General features: G+C 43.6%; 5 protein-coding genes across 5 annotated transcripts; 3 read left to right on the top strand and 2 right to left on the bottom strand.

Annotated features, from left to right (window-relative positions):
* Window positions 1-480: 480 nt before the first annotated feature.
* Window positions 481-2,100, top strand: LOC108093149 (chymotrypsin BI). The gene is made up of 3 exons (XM_017193095.1): window positions 481-1,034; window positions 1,094-1,269; window positions 1,469-2,100. Exons 1-3 carry the CDS (start codon window positions 481-483, stop codon window positions 2,098-2,100), a joined length of 1,362 nt encoding a protein of 453 aa, XP_017048584.1.
* LOC108093150 (brachyurin) lies at window positions 2,091-3,659 on the bottom strand. Its single transcript, XM_017193096.2, has 3 exons — window positions 3,180-3,659; window positions 3,020-3,118; window positions 2,091-2,453 (listed from the first exon to the last, which is right to left on the bottom strand). The coding sequence occupies exons 1-3, from the start codon at window positions 3,637-3,639 to the stop codon at window positions 2,140-2,142; spliced, it is 873 nt and encodes a 290-aa protein (XP_017048585.1). The 5' UTR covers window positions 3,640-3,659; the 3' UTR covers window positions 2,091-2,139.
* A 3,573-nt stretch (window positions 3,660-7,232) lies between these two features.
* LOC108093277 (organic cation transporter protein) lies at window positions 7,233-12,592 on the top strand. Its single transcript, XM_017193256.1, has 3 exons — window positions 7,233-7,763; window positions 10,399-10,841; window positions 11,261-12,592. Exons 1-3 carry the CDS (start codon window positions 7,381-7,383, stop codon window positions 12,406-12,408), a joined length of 1,974 nt encoding a protein of 657 aa, XP_017048745.1. The 5' UTR covers window positions 7,233-7,380; the 3' UTR covers window positions 12,409-12,592.
* Window positions 12,593-13,838: 1,246 nt separating this feature from the next.
* Window positions 13,839-15,244, top strand: LOC108093232. Its single transcript, XM_017193203.1, has one exon. The coding sequence runs from the start codon at window positions 13,839-13,841 to the stop codon at window positions 15,147-15,149; it is 1,311 nt and encodes a 436-aa protein (XP_017048692.1). The 3' UTR covers window positions 15,150-15,244.
* Window positions 15,169-16,950, bottom strand: LOC108093231 (T-cell activation inhibitor, mitochondrial). Its single transcript, XM_017193202.1, has 3 exons — window positions 16,737-16,950; window positions 16,247-16,671; window positions 15,169-16,189 (listed from the first exon to the last, which is right to left on the bottom strand). Exons 1-3 carry the CDS (start codon window positions 16,819-16,821, stop codon window positions 15,242-15,244), a joined length of 1,458 nt encoding a protein of 485 aa, XP_017048691.1. The 5' UTR covers window positions 16,822-16,950; the 3' UTR covers window positions 15,169-15,241.
* Between the last annotated feature and the right edge of the window lie 52 nt (window positions 16,951-17,002).

Genomic DNA, 17,002 nt, shown 5'->3' with positions numbered 1-17,002 from the left:
GCAATAAAATAAAGTCTAAATAGTTATATCCTAAACGTTACAAGCAACAACAAAAACAGGTTTAGTTTAGGAAGTGGACATAGCAACAATACGCAAAAAAAACAGATCAATTACAATTAAATACATAAAATTAGCTTTAAAGGCTAATAAATCAAATAGAGCTTAAAAGTAAGCAAATAAATCCTTTACATTTTTCGAAAGCAGTTAGCAAGAAAACAGGTTTCAGAAATTTGTAGGCTTAGTTGTTATCAAAGTTTGGAAAGCAGTTATATCCGCAAGCAGTTTAGAATACAAGCAAGCAGTTCATTCGCCCGGAAGTAAGCAGTCTTAGAATCCCTAAAACCAGCTTGAAACCGGAAACAATGCAAAGGAAACACAGTTAGCAGTGAAAGCGGTCAAATAATGCCATTAGTGCCAAAGTGCCAGCAATTGCACTCGCAATTAAAAATTAAATGCGTGCGCGAACAAAAGCCAACGGCAATGTGCAAACAATCCGCAAGTGCAAGTGCAAGTGCAAGTGCAAATGGCAGGCTGCTGCTAATCACATGGCTCACCTGGTCGTGGCTTCTCATGATGCACTGCACCGCGCTGGACTGGCAGAAGGTTAAGCCGATGTACCTGGTGTCCATGTACCCCGGTCCCATGGGGCTGTCCAGCGCTGCGGCCTCCCCCTTTTCCTCCTCCTCATCCTCATCATCATCACTGGAATATGATGCGGAAATGAGTGCCAGCAACCTGGACAGTCGTCGCATGAAAGGCAGGGGATTCGGCTCGGAAGTGGGCGGTTACAGCGAGGAGGATTCCGACGATCGCCAGCCACTTGTCCTCAATCTGGAGACGACGCCGCTGATGGAGCAAATGCTGCCCGAGGGCGCCATGGCCATGGATCGCATCTTCGGCGGCGACGTGGGCAATCCCCACTGCTTTCCCTACCAGGTGGGCATGCTGCTCCAAAGGCCCAAGGGTCTCTACTGGTGCGGCGGCTCCCTGATCTCCGATAAGCACGTCATCACCGCCGCCCACTGCGTGGATATGTATGAATGGCTAGAGTTGAACTGGTGAACCAATCTCTCATGGGTTTACACTTTTGCAGGGCCAAGAGAGCCTTGGTTTTCCTGGGCGCTAATGAAATAAAGAACGCCAAGGAGAAGGGTCAGGTGCGACTAATGGTGCCCAGCGAAAACTTCCAAATCTACCCCACCTGGAATCCAAGGAGACTAAAGGATGACATTGCATTGGTGCGACTGCCGCATGCCGTCAGCTTTAATGGTGAGTTGAGTGGAACTATTTTTTAAAAGGAATAAAAATAAAATCATAAAAGACAATAGTCATGAAAGAGGAGGAAAATGTGTAAGACTATTTTAAATTCTGTCACTAGCAATTATGAAGAGCATAACACCATTTCAACATTCATAAACGGCAAGAATTCGTTATCGAAGTTATTATTCTAAAAAACCTTTCCTTCTAGAGCGCATTCATCCCATTCAACTGCCGAAGAGACACTACGAGTACAAGAGTTTCAAGAACAAGCTGGCCATCGCCTCCGGCTGGGGTCGTTATGCGACCGGAGTCCATGCGATCAGCACTGTGCTGCGTTATGTCCAGCTGCAGATAATCGATGGAAGGACGTGCAAGGCCAACTTTCCGCTGTCCTATCGAGGCACAAACATCTGCACCAGCGGAAGGAACGCCCGGTCCACGTGCAATGGCGATTCCGGAGGACCCTTGGTTCTCCAAAGGAAACACTCGAAGAAGAGAGTCCTGGTGGGGATCACCTCCTTTGGCAGCATCTACGGCTGCGATCGCGGCTATCCGGCGGCCTTCACCAAGGTCGCCTCGTACTTGGATTGGATCAGCGATGAAACAGGAGTTAATTCGCATCAGGAAACGACGGAGGCGATATTCTTCGATCAGTATGTCAGGAACTACGGAAAGCCGCGACAAAGTCGTCGGTTGCAGAGGGAGGATCAGCCGGAGGACGATGTGCCCGACGAACTGGACGTGCATCCCGATTCCGCTTCTGAGGAGGACATCTCCGAGGATGTCAGCCCGCGAACCCGTCTACGCCCGCAATCCGAACACGAGTTCTATTTCTTGTAACCCAAAAATAAACGTTTATTTTAAGTTAAAAAAAAACGCTTAGTTGCCGTAGTTGACCACACCGGTCTTGGCCTCGATCCAGTCCAGGTAGGAGGTGATGCGGGTGAACACACCTGGCCATCCCCGCTCGCAGCCGAGGGCGATTCCGAAGGAGGTGGCTCCAATGAGGGTGTTGCTGCCGTCGTTCAGCACCAGAGGGCCGCCGGAGTCGCCGTTGCAGGTGGAGATTCCGCCGGTGGTCTTGATGCAGATGTTGGTGGAGGCCACCAGGCCGAGGTACCAGGGAGAGCAGCCGCTGTTGTTCATGATGGGAACCTCGGCGTACTGCAGAATGTCGGTGGCACCGGTGGCAGCTGCGGGTGAAATGCAGAAAGTCTTATCAGAAAAATGCTTTTAAAAGATCTAAGGTTCTAAGACTGGAAGATTCGAGATTAACTTTTTTTCACAGAATCTAAAAAAAAAAAATTTTCTAGTAGCTCTGATTGACTTCAAAGTAGGAAGAAAATAAATATGTTAGGGCAGTAATAACAAATAAGATTAGATGTCTCAAAATATAGTTGTAGTTATCTTTTCCAAATATACTTGAGCAAAGGTTAAATAGAGTTGGAGTTGGGTTTTCACATAGTAAATTATTGAATGAATTCAAATCATAAATCAGTAAATAACTTTCTTGACTATTTTTGTAATCCTAATAATAAATAGTACAAACTAAATAGAAAATAGGTAGGGAAATTTGATTTTTAAAACCAAAAAAAACTTAAATACTTCGAAAACGATAAGTACGTGCTACTCTTTTTGAAGCTCCACTAAATCTTTGGCAATTTAAGGTTACTAACTTTTAAGTTGTACTATGACTGCCTAACTTTCTCTTTTACACACTTTAAACTCTTAATTTGGACAAGGTTTAGGGGTCACTTACTGTCGCTGATCTTGCCCCATCCGGAGGCAATGGCCGACTCGCCGCTGTAGGTGTTGTAGCTGTTGGACTTCACGGGCAGATTAGCGGGCTGGATGTACTCTACAAAAAATAGAAAAACTGTTAATAACTATTTCACCATCAAAAAGAAACAAATACGCACCGTTGAACTCGATGGGAACGGGCAGCTTGATCAGGGAAATGTCGTTGGTGATGGTCTCGGCGATCCAGTCCTCGTGGACAATGACGTTCTTGGTCTCCACGAAGATGATCTGCTGGCCAACCTCCTTGGCGTTGGTGCGATCGTGGGCGCCCAGGTAGACATCCACGCCGGTGGTCAGGCTATCGGTGCAGTGGGCGGCGGTGATGATCCAGCGGTCGCTGATGATGGTGCCTCCGCACCAGGCGGCGCCTCCGTTCACGTAGAGGAGGAGTCCCACCTGGTAGGGGAACTGGTTGGGCTCGGCCAGCTGGCCTCCGGTAATCCTTCCGCTGGGCAGAGTCTCGCCATGGACCTTCGGGATGGGGGTATCGATGTTCAGGTTCTTCACCGACTGCCAGTCGACAGCCTGGCAGCCAAGAATGGTGGCCAGAAGCAAAACCGTAGCACAGGCGAATTTCATTTTGATCGCTAAACTAAACGTTTCGCCAGGAATCGTGGCACTTTTATACGGATTCCGGTGGACGCGACGGGATCATAATTCATCGACTATCTGTGCTGGATGGCCTAGGTGGGAATAAACCGAAGTGATTTATAATCGTCTATTGACCACTACCGATAGGGACGATGCTACCGATTAACTTAGTGATAAGGTGATAAGGAACTCGCGCCAGCTAAAAAGTGTGAATCGAATTGGCCGACTATTGGCAATAAAGTCCAATCGTGGCTAGATTAATCGGTTCGTAGTAGGTTTATCTAGGACACTAATGACGAGCCCAGTAATTGAACTTTCAAAAGTCACAATCATTTCTGTCTTTAAAAAGTTCTTACGCATTTAATTAGTTCATTTGCACTAGTACTAAAATTTGTTAATACTTGTTAATATTTTTGAGTAAACCAAATCCCCTTTTAAGAAGGTCATATTAGCCAGCATTTTTTTTTAGATAGTATAATCGTTTATCTGCGCAAAGCCTTATCGCAAATACTTGTATTGGCGGCGATAGCAAAACCAAAACCGGCGACATCGATTACCGAAGGGGTTTGTGATTTAATTGCATAATTTATAGAACCCACAGTCATAATTCTCGCAGTTTAAACTGCGATGTGCCTATGATATGAGTAAACAGCCTGAACTCGTACGTGCGAACTTCCTGCCGACTCATTATGATGTCATGACAGCCGATGCACTTCCCTCGAGCCAATTAAAAGGTTCGGAATTTTCAAAACAACTTCCAAACTTAATTAAAGCTTAATACTTTTCGAATCAAATGGAAATAAAATAAGTTAAATCAAGCTGAAACAAAGCGGAGAGCTAAGCGAATGAATCAAAACGGAAATGGATTTATTGCAACAATTTTGTTTGCTCAATTGAAGGTCGTCTTAGAGTCGAGCGGGCCCAAACACAAAAGCCGTCACAACAATCCGGTCGAGACGAAGTCTAACCGGCCACAAGTTCACAGTGAAGAGTCGCAGAGTAGCCCGCACCGCGTCCCATAGAAGGACAGATTTGCCCATTTAATTAGCACAGCTTTCTAAAAATTATACAATTTAAATGACACCTGCCAAGCGGCTGGTCGGTAAAACCGAATTACCCACATGACACTATCTCGTTATAAATCTCCCCAATTGCCGTTCTATTAGCTCTCCAACAATCGTTGATAGATACATTTAGCAAAGTTTATTGAAAAAATGGCAAAAGTCCTTGAAGCAGGCCCAAAGCAGAGCTAATTAAAACATTAAATGCGTAGCGAACTATTAAATTGTAACAAAAAGCACATAGCTGAATGAATTCAAAACAAACAGGGTGTGAAGTTAGTTTCAGAGGGTCGAACACTTGAACACTCTCAGAGGTTTAACAAACACGATTAATTGTTAATCTTCAAATTAAAATTGGAATTTTGTAATTTATTACAAAACTTTAACCCTTAACATCCATCAATTTTAGGAATGTTGATCCAATTTCCACACATCCCCACATGATAAAAATATCTTAATTTAAATGCACGGCAAACTCCTAATCTTATTTATGTTACATACACTTAGCAGAGTATAATAAAAATTTAATTTATTTAGCGAGATTAAACTGGTTTGAAGCGGCTGCGGTCAAGAGAACAATATTTTCGTGTGCAGTTGTAATGAGAAGCGAAAAATTTTGATTTGGGTGCGACTTCATAATTAATATAAATGCATACATGCGCCATGTAACATGCGTATCTTAAATTGAACACACGAACATTTGTAAATAAATAAGATAAGCGTCGCATAAACACATCAAAGTAATAATTTAACGGTTAAGTCCTGAATAAAATATATGTATCCTTCTAATTGCACACACGAATAAATATAAAAAAGATAATTAAATGCAAAAGTTAAATTGAATGAGTAAAAAATGAAGCTGAAGTGTCAATCTTTTAAAAGTGTGCCTCAAAAAGGAAATTTTATGAGTTCTTCTTTTAATACAAGGAGTGATTGGATGAATGATAACCGTTTAAATAAGATAAGCTTGAATTGAAAATAAGCAACATTTCCTTTGAAACAATTTATGATACAGTACAGCTTTTTAAAGGGAATATTGTCACAATTTTTTTATTAGTATAGGCTTGTTAATAAATGTATTTTGAAAGCCTAGTTGCTTGGCCAAGGCAAGGAGTTTTTGAAATAAATTTTTGCAAAGGGAAACTTGATCAGCTGATCAATTAATAGGAATATGTTAATCAACATGTTGAACAGAAAAAGGAAGACAAACACTGTTCTGGAAAAGTAATTTTCCACTGCTAATTTATTTTTTCAAGCCATTGCGAAATTCGGATTTAAATTTCAAATGAAGAAGTACTGCGTTTTAAATACGAGTTATTATAAATATGTTAATTAATACAAAAAGGCATTTGTCCACAAAACCTAACGGTTTTTAAAAATAGACGTTTAAGGTCAAACAACAATAAGTCATGGAAAAGTACTGTCCTACTAGTGAAAAAAATAAAATATCGAAATATGGCGAAATTCGTATTACATAGATGTTAAAAAAGATGTTAAACAACAAATAAATATCACTTAAATTCATTCTGGAAAAGCAAAGATGTTGTTAATTTTGTTTTTCAAACTTTTCGTAAGTGGTGAGCTCTTGACAACCTGTTAATCAGTAAGTCAACCTATAAATAAATTCTTTACAGTATCATATTACTATCAGTGTTAATTAAAAGCACAAATTTGTTTTGGGAAATAAAATCTCAATTAAAATATATGGCGCCTGCTCGTTATGAAATTTGTGATATAAACTTAAAACATTTTTATGAAAATAGGAAATAAAGAAGTAATTGCCTGATAATAATAGCAATTGAATAAATGAATTGGAGCTACGACTTCGGCTCTTCGAATCACGCAAACTCGTTTTGTCAGATAGCTTGATCCGTTGCCGAGTTTAATCCCCTCTCGAAGCTCAATTTATGAATGGGCCGTGACGTATTTATAAATATAACAAAATCGTTTGGCTAATTTCCTCAATCTCGGCAAGTGTTTTGGGCATGAATCATTGGCGTTCTGCCTCCTTAGTCCCGGTGGGGTGCTATTAATAAAATCGGGACCCAGCTGGGCCCCAAAAGATGTGCACCGGGGCACCTTACGAACTTCTGGCAGTCATGGATTTCGGCAGGCTTAAAAATAAGCGGGCAAGAGCTCTTAACACAAAACGCCGCCATAAGATCAGGGATTCCGATATGAATGTTCGGGGCTCGCCTGCCGATTCAGCAGATTCAGAGCCGATTCAGAACGCCGATCCGATGCCAACCGGTTTGCCAGCTGTGTGAACCAGGCGGCGAACAGCTGCTCAGCTGCTAAACTTTCGCTGCCGGCGGTTTCTTGTTCTTGTTAACAGCAGCAGCAACCAGCAGCAGCAACCAGCAGCAGCAGCGCGAAAAAACAAAAACAAAAATCAAAGGCAAGTGCAGCGGGCTGAAAACGGTCAGAAGCCGCTTCAGAGCTTCTTGGGTCGGGCTCATATAAAAACGGCTTTTGGCGCGCGTGCTCAGTCAGTTGCAGATTCGAAACGGAAACGCGCGCGTGCGCCGCAATCGAATTCGATCAAGTAGTTGGATTTCAAATTGGATTTAACGCCGTTTCGGTCAAGTTCTGTTTTCTGTGTTCTGAATCACTTCGGAGTGACATACATAAGGCAAGGTCGCGGATTAGCTCGTAGCCAAAGTCAAAAATGGAAGGCCAGGCCAAGCAAGCGTACTTCGTAAATGAGGCATTTGCCCACGAAGAACCGCCTACTGGAGGTGGTGTAGGAATTGGAGCTGGAGCTGGGGGAGATAATCTACATCGCCGGAAGAGCGGTGGCAACAAGGAACTCCAGCTGGAGATAGGTGGCCTCAAGAAGGATGCCAGTGGTGATCCACCCAGCATGGACTTCGATGACATACTCCCCTTGATCGGGGAGTTCGGTCGTTACCAGAAGCTACTTTTCATCTGCATGATTCCGTTCTCGTTCTTCGTGGCCTTTGTGTACTTCTCGCAGATATTCCTCACCTTGATACCCGAGCAGCATTGGTGTCATGTTCCCGAATTGGATGCCTTGGATGTGGAGGCCAGGTGAGTTGGGCTGAAGATGTGAGGAAAATCTCAGGGGTTTTCCCTCCGAGCCATGGAAAAACAAAGGCAAAAGCAGGCAATTTTGGCTCCATGGTTCGGTTGAGCGCGGCTTAACGCGGCAATTCACGTTATGTGTGCCATAAATATTCAAATGTGATGTGTAAAATACTAGTAGTTGATTAGTGGGTAGCACACAGTATGCTGAGTGCAGTAGTAGTCGACGGCCAAGTTAAGTGATCAACTATAATGAAGACTTTGCGGCTATTCAAATGATCATGAATCTATTAACGCGTCTCAGAACTTTATGATCCCATGCAGCTGTGGGTGATAAATGTGAATGACTGAATTAAAGTCAGCTACGGTATGTGGTAATGCCCCTATAAATTCTTTGATATAATTGCTTTCAAGTCAACGAGTTATTAGTTCTCAGAGATTTATGAATATGGGGAACTAAATAAAAATGTTATACAATTTAGTGACATGCCAAACAAAATTCAATTAGCAGGCGATAAATAAATAAACCATTAACGGATTATCTTTTTAAATGATATTTTAATAACCAAAATAAAACCAAATGAAAAGCAAATACCATGTTACTCATTCAAAGGTTAAATATAAACCAATTTATAACGATGTTAATCTTAACAATCATAAAACGAAAAACCTCAAAGTTCAAGGTCTTTGAAGAGATCAATTATTTTAAGAAATAATCAAATCATCAGCAAACAATAAGCAAAGCGAAAAGGTTTAGCAAATAATTGTCTAATAATTGTATATCCGATCGCAATTAGCTACCCGACTTGACTTAACCCCTTTCGAATAATCTGTCCAAACAATCCCGATCCGGAAGTACTATTGTACTATCATTGTGCGTAAATGGCAATTCGAAATATGCGGTTCCGTTTTAACTTTCACAAAACAAGATCGATCATTATAACAACCAATAGTACAAATCACCTTGGAACCGAAAGGCTAAGGCTAATACCGGTTAAGCCTGTGAACTCGTGCGTGTTTTTTTTTTCTGCTAGCCAAAAAACTGGATAAAGCCATATTAAAAGAATTGGCCAACCGAAAATATTTAGTCCGCTCTAACCCCCATTCCCAAATTCTCGAATTCTAATAGTCAAATTATAAAAAGTGCTTGCAAAGTCTTAAGGCGTGCAGCGCGATTTGAATTGAAAACGAATGAATCGTAACGAAAACGAGTGTTCTGACCAAAGTCATTAGAGCCGAGTTGGCATAGAACGGCCAGTCGGGACGACCTTGGGCCATGATTGGGTTTTCCAGTCAGAGCGGCGGCTTAATAAGGCAAAGAACCTTACTGCGAAAAACGTTCATCTGTATAATTGCCGGGCTGCCTGCCCAACGTTCGGTGGCAAGGAGAGCGTTTTCCGCCGGCCAAAAGTGGGTGGTGAGGCGGTGGGGCGCCGCGGGGGACAGTTAGATAAGCCACGTTGGCCGGCCAAATTGTTTAATTAGCAGCAGCGCAGCGTGAACATTGCGACAACGCAGCAGGCAGCAAGCAGCAGTAGCAACTAAACACAGGTAGCAACTAGCAACTAGCAACAACAATCATCAAACAGACTAATGTTGTGTGGCGGCGATGATGTGAGACCGCCGACTCAACGATGGATGGACTGCAGTTGGGTTAATCGAATTTCGGACACTCTTTTAGAGCAATCATAATCTACTTTCGAAAACCTTAGTTTTAAGAGGGAAGCATTCAATTACAACATGTTTCCTTAGAAAAAGATATACACAAGATATTCCACTATAGTATTAAAATACCCCTTGTTTAAAATCAAAGAGAATATCTTATATCTTATATCCTTAGACAATACAACTTCTTCTTGCTATATTGTTCAGTACATGCTCATTAATAAATAAAAAATAAATCATCAGCAGCTTCTTTAACAGAATATGCTAAAAAAAAATAAATCGATTAATGTCAAAGTCTGCACTCGGAATGATATGATAATTGATTCTTTATGAGCGATACAGCTTGACGTGCTAAAAAATTTATAAGCTCTAAGCAGCTGATGACATTATAAAATCAAGATTTGCTTAATATAATCACGAATACCGTCACACTTAATGTTTGCATACATTTTGGGTATCAATAAAAATAATGCTTTTAAAATGTATATTTAGCGTGGGAACAAATAATTGTTTAAAAGTTCAAGTTGTAGTTATTAATATAACTGTAGATAAAAGCAAGCGATTAAACTTTTGCTCCCAATACGTACGAGTTTTGAGATTTTGTATAATCGCATATCTGCATTTATTATAAACGCACAGCAATCAAAACTATTAATACACCAAAAACAAAAAGCATAATTGAATTCAAAATGGAGCAGAAATGGACAGTTAAAGTGTATCCGAAAACGTTTAAGTTTTAGCCGCGTTTTCGAGTGCCCCTCAAGATCACGATAATTAAGTTGTCTCGAATACATTTTGATGTAAAGATATACCATACATATGTACTTAAGCTGGCTGTTTGTGTTTGCAGTGCAGAAGTGTTGGCCATGGCTTAGAGCGTCTGAGAACTGGAGACAATTCCACACGCCTGACCCTGAATGAGTTAATTGCACCGACCGAAAAATGACCCCCGCTTTCCCGCCTCTTTTTTCCCCAGGCTGGCGCTTTCCATACCCATGACCAATGGGGAGTACAACAATTGTTACATGTACGACGTCAACTACACAGAGATTTTGGCCCAGGGCAAGGTGATGGCCGATCCGAAGTGGCCGCGGGTCAAGTGCCGCCACGGCTGGTCATACAACTTCACGGAGATCCCCTACTCGACGGTGGCCACCGAGCAGAATTGGGTCTGCGATGACGCCGCCCTGCCCACCTACGCCCAGTCCATATTCTTCCTGGGCGCCATAGTGGGTGGTCTCCTCTTCGGCTGGGTGGCCGATCGGTTTGGCCGCATTCCCGCCCTGATCGGCACCAATATGATGGGTCTGCTGGCCGGAGTGGGCACCGCATTCGTGACGAACTTCTGGCAGTTTGCCGCCATGCGATTCTTCGTGGGCTTCGCCTTCGACAACTGCTTCACCATGATGTACATTTTGGGTGAGTGGTAAAATTAATTTTAAGTCGTTTTGCATCTGAAGGAAAAATTAACATATTATGTCTTGCCATCTATTAATGTTTTAATAAAAGGAACATTTTTGAAAGGAATGCAAAATGCAATGCAAAATATTTTAACGATAGAATGAAATAAATTAAAATTCCAAGAACAAAATGAGTCACAGAGGTCATAAACCTTTTATAATTGGTTAGCATTTAAAACAGTTTCATTGTTTTAAACTAACATACATACCTCTAAATTGATTTAGTACAAGCATTAACCTTTCCCTCTTGTGATTAAGAGCTATCTAATTAAAATTCTAACCATTTTGGCTAATTGCCTCAAAAAAATGTGATAGTTAGTTTAGTCGATTAGCTTAAATTAAATTGTTTCATTTTCTTTTCTTTTTTCTGGTCAACAGTTCTGGAGTACGTTGGTCCCAAGTACCGCACCTTTGTGGCCAACATGTCGATTGCCATCTTTTTCACTGGAGCCGCTTGCCTTCTTCCCTGGATCGCTTACTTTTTGGCTGATTGGAAACTTCTGGCCATCGTCACCTCAGCTCCGCTCCTCCTGGCCATTTTTACCCCCTTGGTCGTACCAGAATCCGCACGTTGGTTGGTCTCCCAGGGAAAAGTGGACAAGGCCGTTGGAATCCTCAAGAAACTGGAGAAGGGCAATGGCCGCCAGGTGCCACCTCAAACCTATCAGATATTCGCAGACAGTTGCAAGAGGATGCAGGAGCAGGAGGCCCAGAATGGAAGTTATTCCGTACTGGATCTGTTCAAGTCACCGAGATTGCGACGAACCACTCTGCTGCTGATTGTCATCTGGATGGCCATCTCGCTGGTCTTCGATGGACATGTCCGGAATGTGGGTTCCCTGGGACTGGACATCTTCTTCACCTTCACCTTGGCTTGTTTCACCGAACTCCCGGCAGATACTCTCCTGACCGTGATCCTGGATCGCTTTGGTCGCCGTTGGCTGGCCTGCAGCTCCATGGTTCTGAGTGGAGTGTTCAGTTTACTGGCCACCGTGGTGCCTGTGGGCATCTACTCCGCTGCTCTGGCCATAATGGGTCGGTTCTTCGTGAACATCAGCTATAACATTGGCTTGCAATGGGCTGCGGAGGTTCTGCCCACAGTGGTTAGGGCCCAAGCGGTGGCCTTCATCCACATCATGGGCTACGTGGCCAGCATAATTGCTCCATTTGTGGTCTATCTGGCCAATATTTCCAATGCTCTGCCACTGATCATCCTGGGGATCCTGGGAATCGTTGGTGGCTTGCTGGCGCTGCTGCTCCCCGAAACCCTCAATCATGTCCTGCCTCAAACCCTTAGCGATGGAGAGGAGTTTGGACGTGGTCAGAGCATTTGGGACTTCCCCTGCTTGGCCAAAAAGGTGGACGACGACGAGGACGAGAAGAGGAACGCCGACGTGGAGGTGCGATCTCAGGCCTTTGTGAGGGGAACCCAGACGGGCGCATCCCTGAATGCCTCCACGGGTGGTGAACTACGATCCAGTATCTTGCGTCGATCGGTCAAGTCACGCAACTCCACGAAGCTGTAGGTGATCAGCTTTAGAACCCACTGATAGGTAGCTAATTGTTATAGCGGCCTGTAATCTGTAGCTCTGCCTTGCATTTTTAGCATCAAATAGCCTCTAAGTGTCCGTTAAAGACTTTTGTGATACTAGAAATAAGAAATTCTATGCGTCTCCCAAAACAAGTGAATAAAGTCAAAATATAAACGAACTGAAGATCAGTACACTATTTACTGTACTATATAAGGAAAAACTTTCCTAAAAAATGGTATATCATTCGCGAACTGAAAAGTAAATATGTATCAATATAATTCCAAACAATGATTCAATAATACATTAAAGTTAAGGGGGAAATACAATTAGAAAATTTTTTTTTCGAAAAATTTTTTTTGGCTTAATGTACTCTAAATATATCTGGAAATAAGCCTATAAAAGCTTAAAGCCGTCCGGTACTTATTTTCAAAGTTATAAGCAATTTAGTGAGGGTGTGTCATATGGCGGACATGGACAAAAGTAAACTTCAAACGCTTCTACTGAAAAGTCGTGTTTTCAAAATCGCCGTGCAATGTACAGGTCAGAGATTTTATTTAAATCGAATGCGGTTTTTTGCATTATGTTTGAAATTAAATTCTCCACACCATGAATATAACGGTTTTTCATATTTGTTTGTTATAACATGTTTTTTTACAATCAAAGTCAAAAAAAAACGTTTTTTTTGAAATTTTTTTTTAACCTCAAATTTTTTAATGGAAAAATAATTTTTTTTAAATTTGCTTTAATTCATGGTGAGCGCTGAACCTTTAAGTTTAAAGCCCAGTTGCTGTTTTTTGTTTAAGTCGTGATCCTGGACCTGGAGACTGCACGGCGCAAAGTCCTTCCCTAAAAATACGACTCCACATTATTGCTCATAAATGGGCTTAATTACAATATTTTTCAAAAAACTTGACTGATTTTTATTGCTCAATAATTACCTAATAACATGCAAAAAGAATCGCTAAGATTCATTTAATACCCTACTTGCAATCCACTCCCAAAGATGGCCCTCATTTCAGGCCTTCTAATTGTATTTCCCCCCTTAATCAAATGCGCTACTAGAATCAAAAAACTCAATTGCTGAATAATTAGTATTTAGGGCACAAACTTGTATACTATTCAGATCATGGTCGTTAAAAACAAACAAAGCATGTTTTTTATCTGTGTTAACAGAAAGCAAATGCCTATAAAGATTTAAATATATGTGATGCAATATATAGGTATGCCCAACCGTTTATGATCGTCGTGTTTTTCAGCTTGCCCGCAAGTGCAAAATGCAATTAAACGTTGTGTGCATTTATTGGCACAAGGGTCAACAACCAAATCCGCGGGTAAATATCCGATTGAACTACAAATAAGCGCCGATTCGCCACTGGGCTATAAAAGCTTCGCCCTTTCGAGGGCATCCAACCAGTACAGCCGGAATGGCATCTTTCTCCGCTTGGCTTGTCCTCATCCTGGGGCTCGGGATCGCTGGCGCCCTGGATTATAACATTCAAAGTAACAGCAGCAAAATCCTCACGGTCCTCAATGGATCCGCTCCGATTCAAGAATTACTTTACCACATTGATGTCTGGCGGAATGAAGCAGCTTCAGCTGCTCTAGAAACTCCAGCTCCTTCCAATCTGGAGTCCGTGATTCGCTCTGAAGTTGGAGGCGATTGGGAGCGGGGTAGACTCGTCCTGCAACTGGCGTATAAAGCTAGGACCTTGGAGCTCAAAGAGGCCATTTACACGGCTCTCTGGAAGGAGCTTCAGCAGACCAAGCAGATCTACGATCCATCCAAAATCCTTGAGTTCTACAACGAGCTGTCTCAGCATTCGGATGTGCCACTTGAACTTTTGGAACGTATCTACAGAGCTTTCATTGATCGCAGCGCCCAGTTGCTGGAGGCACCATTTCACACCAACAGTCGGGAGGCAACTTTCCCGTTGGTAAACTCCCTGGTACATCGTCTTACCTTCAGCACATTGGATTACCTCAGGGACATTCTGGAAGTTCTCTACGATGCTGTATTGGCCCTCGAAACACCATTAAGTGTGGTCGAGCGACTGGGAAACTTCACGGCCAGTTTGACGCAATTGGCTCAGGCTAATCTTCAACTTCTTAGCAGGGAGGAACTGAAACGAGGCGATCTACAGGTGCAGAAGGCCCTGCAAAGCAACCTCCGTAATTTGCTGCAACAGCCTGGTTTTGAGCAGGAAGTGGGATCCGCTCTGCAAGCGGAAATCTATGCACACCTTCCAAGGGATGAGCAACTCCTGTACACAGCTCGCAAAGTTTGCATCCGCAATGTGACCGATGGAAACTCGTATATTTACGAGTGCCCGCAGACTTATCTGATATGCAGTAACGCCCGCGATCCCAAAAAGGCTGCCTACTTCATCCAACGTGGCCACAGCAACGACAGCCGACCGCAGTTTGCCTTCTACAGCGCTTTCTGGCGTAACCGCTACATCCTCATGGAACCTGCCATTGCAGCCGCTGGCAATATCAGTCACTCCATCACCAAAAACGTCTACAGCCGGACCAACATTAGCTGGTGGCGAGTTAAGTACGAAAATGGCGGAATCTCCTTGCTCGATGCAGCCACCGAGCATTCCGTCCTTTGCGGTGGAGACCCGTCGCACTGGGATGGCGAGGAGCACCATGTTTACACACGCAACGCATCGGAGCTTTCAGCTTATCAGGCGGAGTGCACCTGGAGCCTGGAAGACTGCAGCGATGCCGCCTAGCCGGAAAACAGAGAGGGAATGTGGTGCAGCCTCAATAACTATAAATTATTGCTATGTTTATTTTGACTAATAAGGCACATGAGAAAATCCAACTACTTCTGCTTAAAATCCCAGGGTATGCACACAACGCCGTCGGTCAGTACCGAATAGTAGTGGGTTATGTGCAGCTTCCCTCCCTGCAGTTGCTCCACCTGCAGCTGGGACAAGTCCCTCAGGGCGGTAATCATCTTATCCGGCGTTACGGCATCATCTTTGGTCAGGGATTGCAGCTGCAGCTGCTTCGTGCACGAGTCCATTAGCTCCTGCTCGACGTGCTTGTCCTGGGCGTACTTCTTCATTCGTTCTCTAGCCAGTTCCATGTTAACGCTAATAAAGTCCACTAGTATGGAACCCGGACAAGTGGCTGGTGTGATGAACTGACCTGTGGGACTGACCATCAGTGGACCAGCCTCCGATTCCACCACGATGGTGAACTCCTTGAGCGTTTTCGGCCATTCCGCCGGGTATTTTTGCTTGCCTATGTAATCACTAAGCGAAGTGGTCACCTTCATGAGGTAGCTTGCGTATCCCCTCGCCTGCTGCTTGGGCATAAACTTCCGACGACCAATCTGAATCTCCAGTAGAACCTGAGAAAGTGTCCGTTCGTAGACGGGCACTACTTTTAAATAAGCATCATGATGCGGAATGTTCTTGATGAAGTCAATCCACGTGTTCAGCACATCGCCGGTGAAGAGCATCACATGACCCTCTAAGCTAATGCCAGTAAAGGGGGCAAATACCACAATTCGACCTTTTAGGGGAGACATTTCCTTTAGGTGAGTGTTGGCCAGTCGCTCGAGGGTTTTTAGGCAGCCACGATAGTGCTCGATGTTCCAACCACACTCGTAGCGGGCATCCTGCAACTCCAGTTTCTCCACCAGCACCTTCTGCAGCTTGTCAATCTCCGCCTGCAGGTCGGCGGTTTCCTTTGCACGCTGTTTTGCTATGTCTGCGTTCCCATCCAGCCAAGTGGTCAGTACCGGACGCTTGCTAGCGCGGTCCTGTGAAAAAATCGTGGTTAATAGCCATTATTAAAAGGAATCTGTAGTTCCACAAACATTTTTCAATCGAGATTCAAATTCGGCAAACTCCGAATCGTAATGGTAATCCTGGCCCGGTTTAAACTCCAATCCAGAGCTCTTCGGCTGCTCTGGCTGCGCCTTGATGTTCCTGACAAATTCCGTAGACAGGTTGCAGGACTCCAGAAGACCCTGAATGAAGGTCTTTGGATCCCTGGTGCTCTGCCAGTCCGTACGGATCTGGATAAGCTTGAAGGAGTCCCTTTTATCCGCATCGGAACTGGTGCGCACATAGAACTTGAGCACCTGGGTGTCGCCACTTCGCTGTCTGCGTTCATATAAAGCCTCCAGATGTTCACTAAGCAATTTCAGCGAGTTCTCGTTAGTGTTCCGCTGCTCAGGATGCTGTGCAAAGAAGTCCGGATGTACAGCGAAGTAGAATGGCCTCAGCGCCGTGGTTAGATCTAAAAGGAGTCAAATCACATGATAGCTATCTTCATATGAGTTATGGCATACCAAAAGCACTGACCTTGGTTCAGCGATCGACGCAGAAGCAGGAAGTGCCGCCTGCTGGTGACCAATTTCCGGACCTTGGAACCCAGCGACAGGGACATTATGTAAGCGGTGATCAGAGGCACTACTCTGCCCCTCCTTCCAGTTGGCCAGCATACGGCGGCGACTGCTGAGGGCTCAAATTTTGAGATATATAACTTCCTGATCTTGAAATTATGAAAGACGGTGGGACCGTATGAGTAGAATGCCAAAAATCCGCTAGTGGTAAGTTAACTTTTTTGT

The sequence above is a fragment of the Drosophila ficusphila genome, unplaced genomic scaffold (assembly GCF_018152265.1).
Source record: "Drosophila ficusphila isolate 14025-0441.05 unplaced genomic scaffold, ASM1815226v1 contig_106, whole genome shotgun sequence".
Taxonomy (NCBI): domain Eukaryota; kingdom Metazoa; phylum Arthropoda; class Insecta; order Diptera; family Drosophilidae; genus Drosophila; species Drosophila ficusphila.
This window is presented reverse-complemented; position numbering and strand designations above follow the sequence as displayed.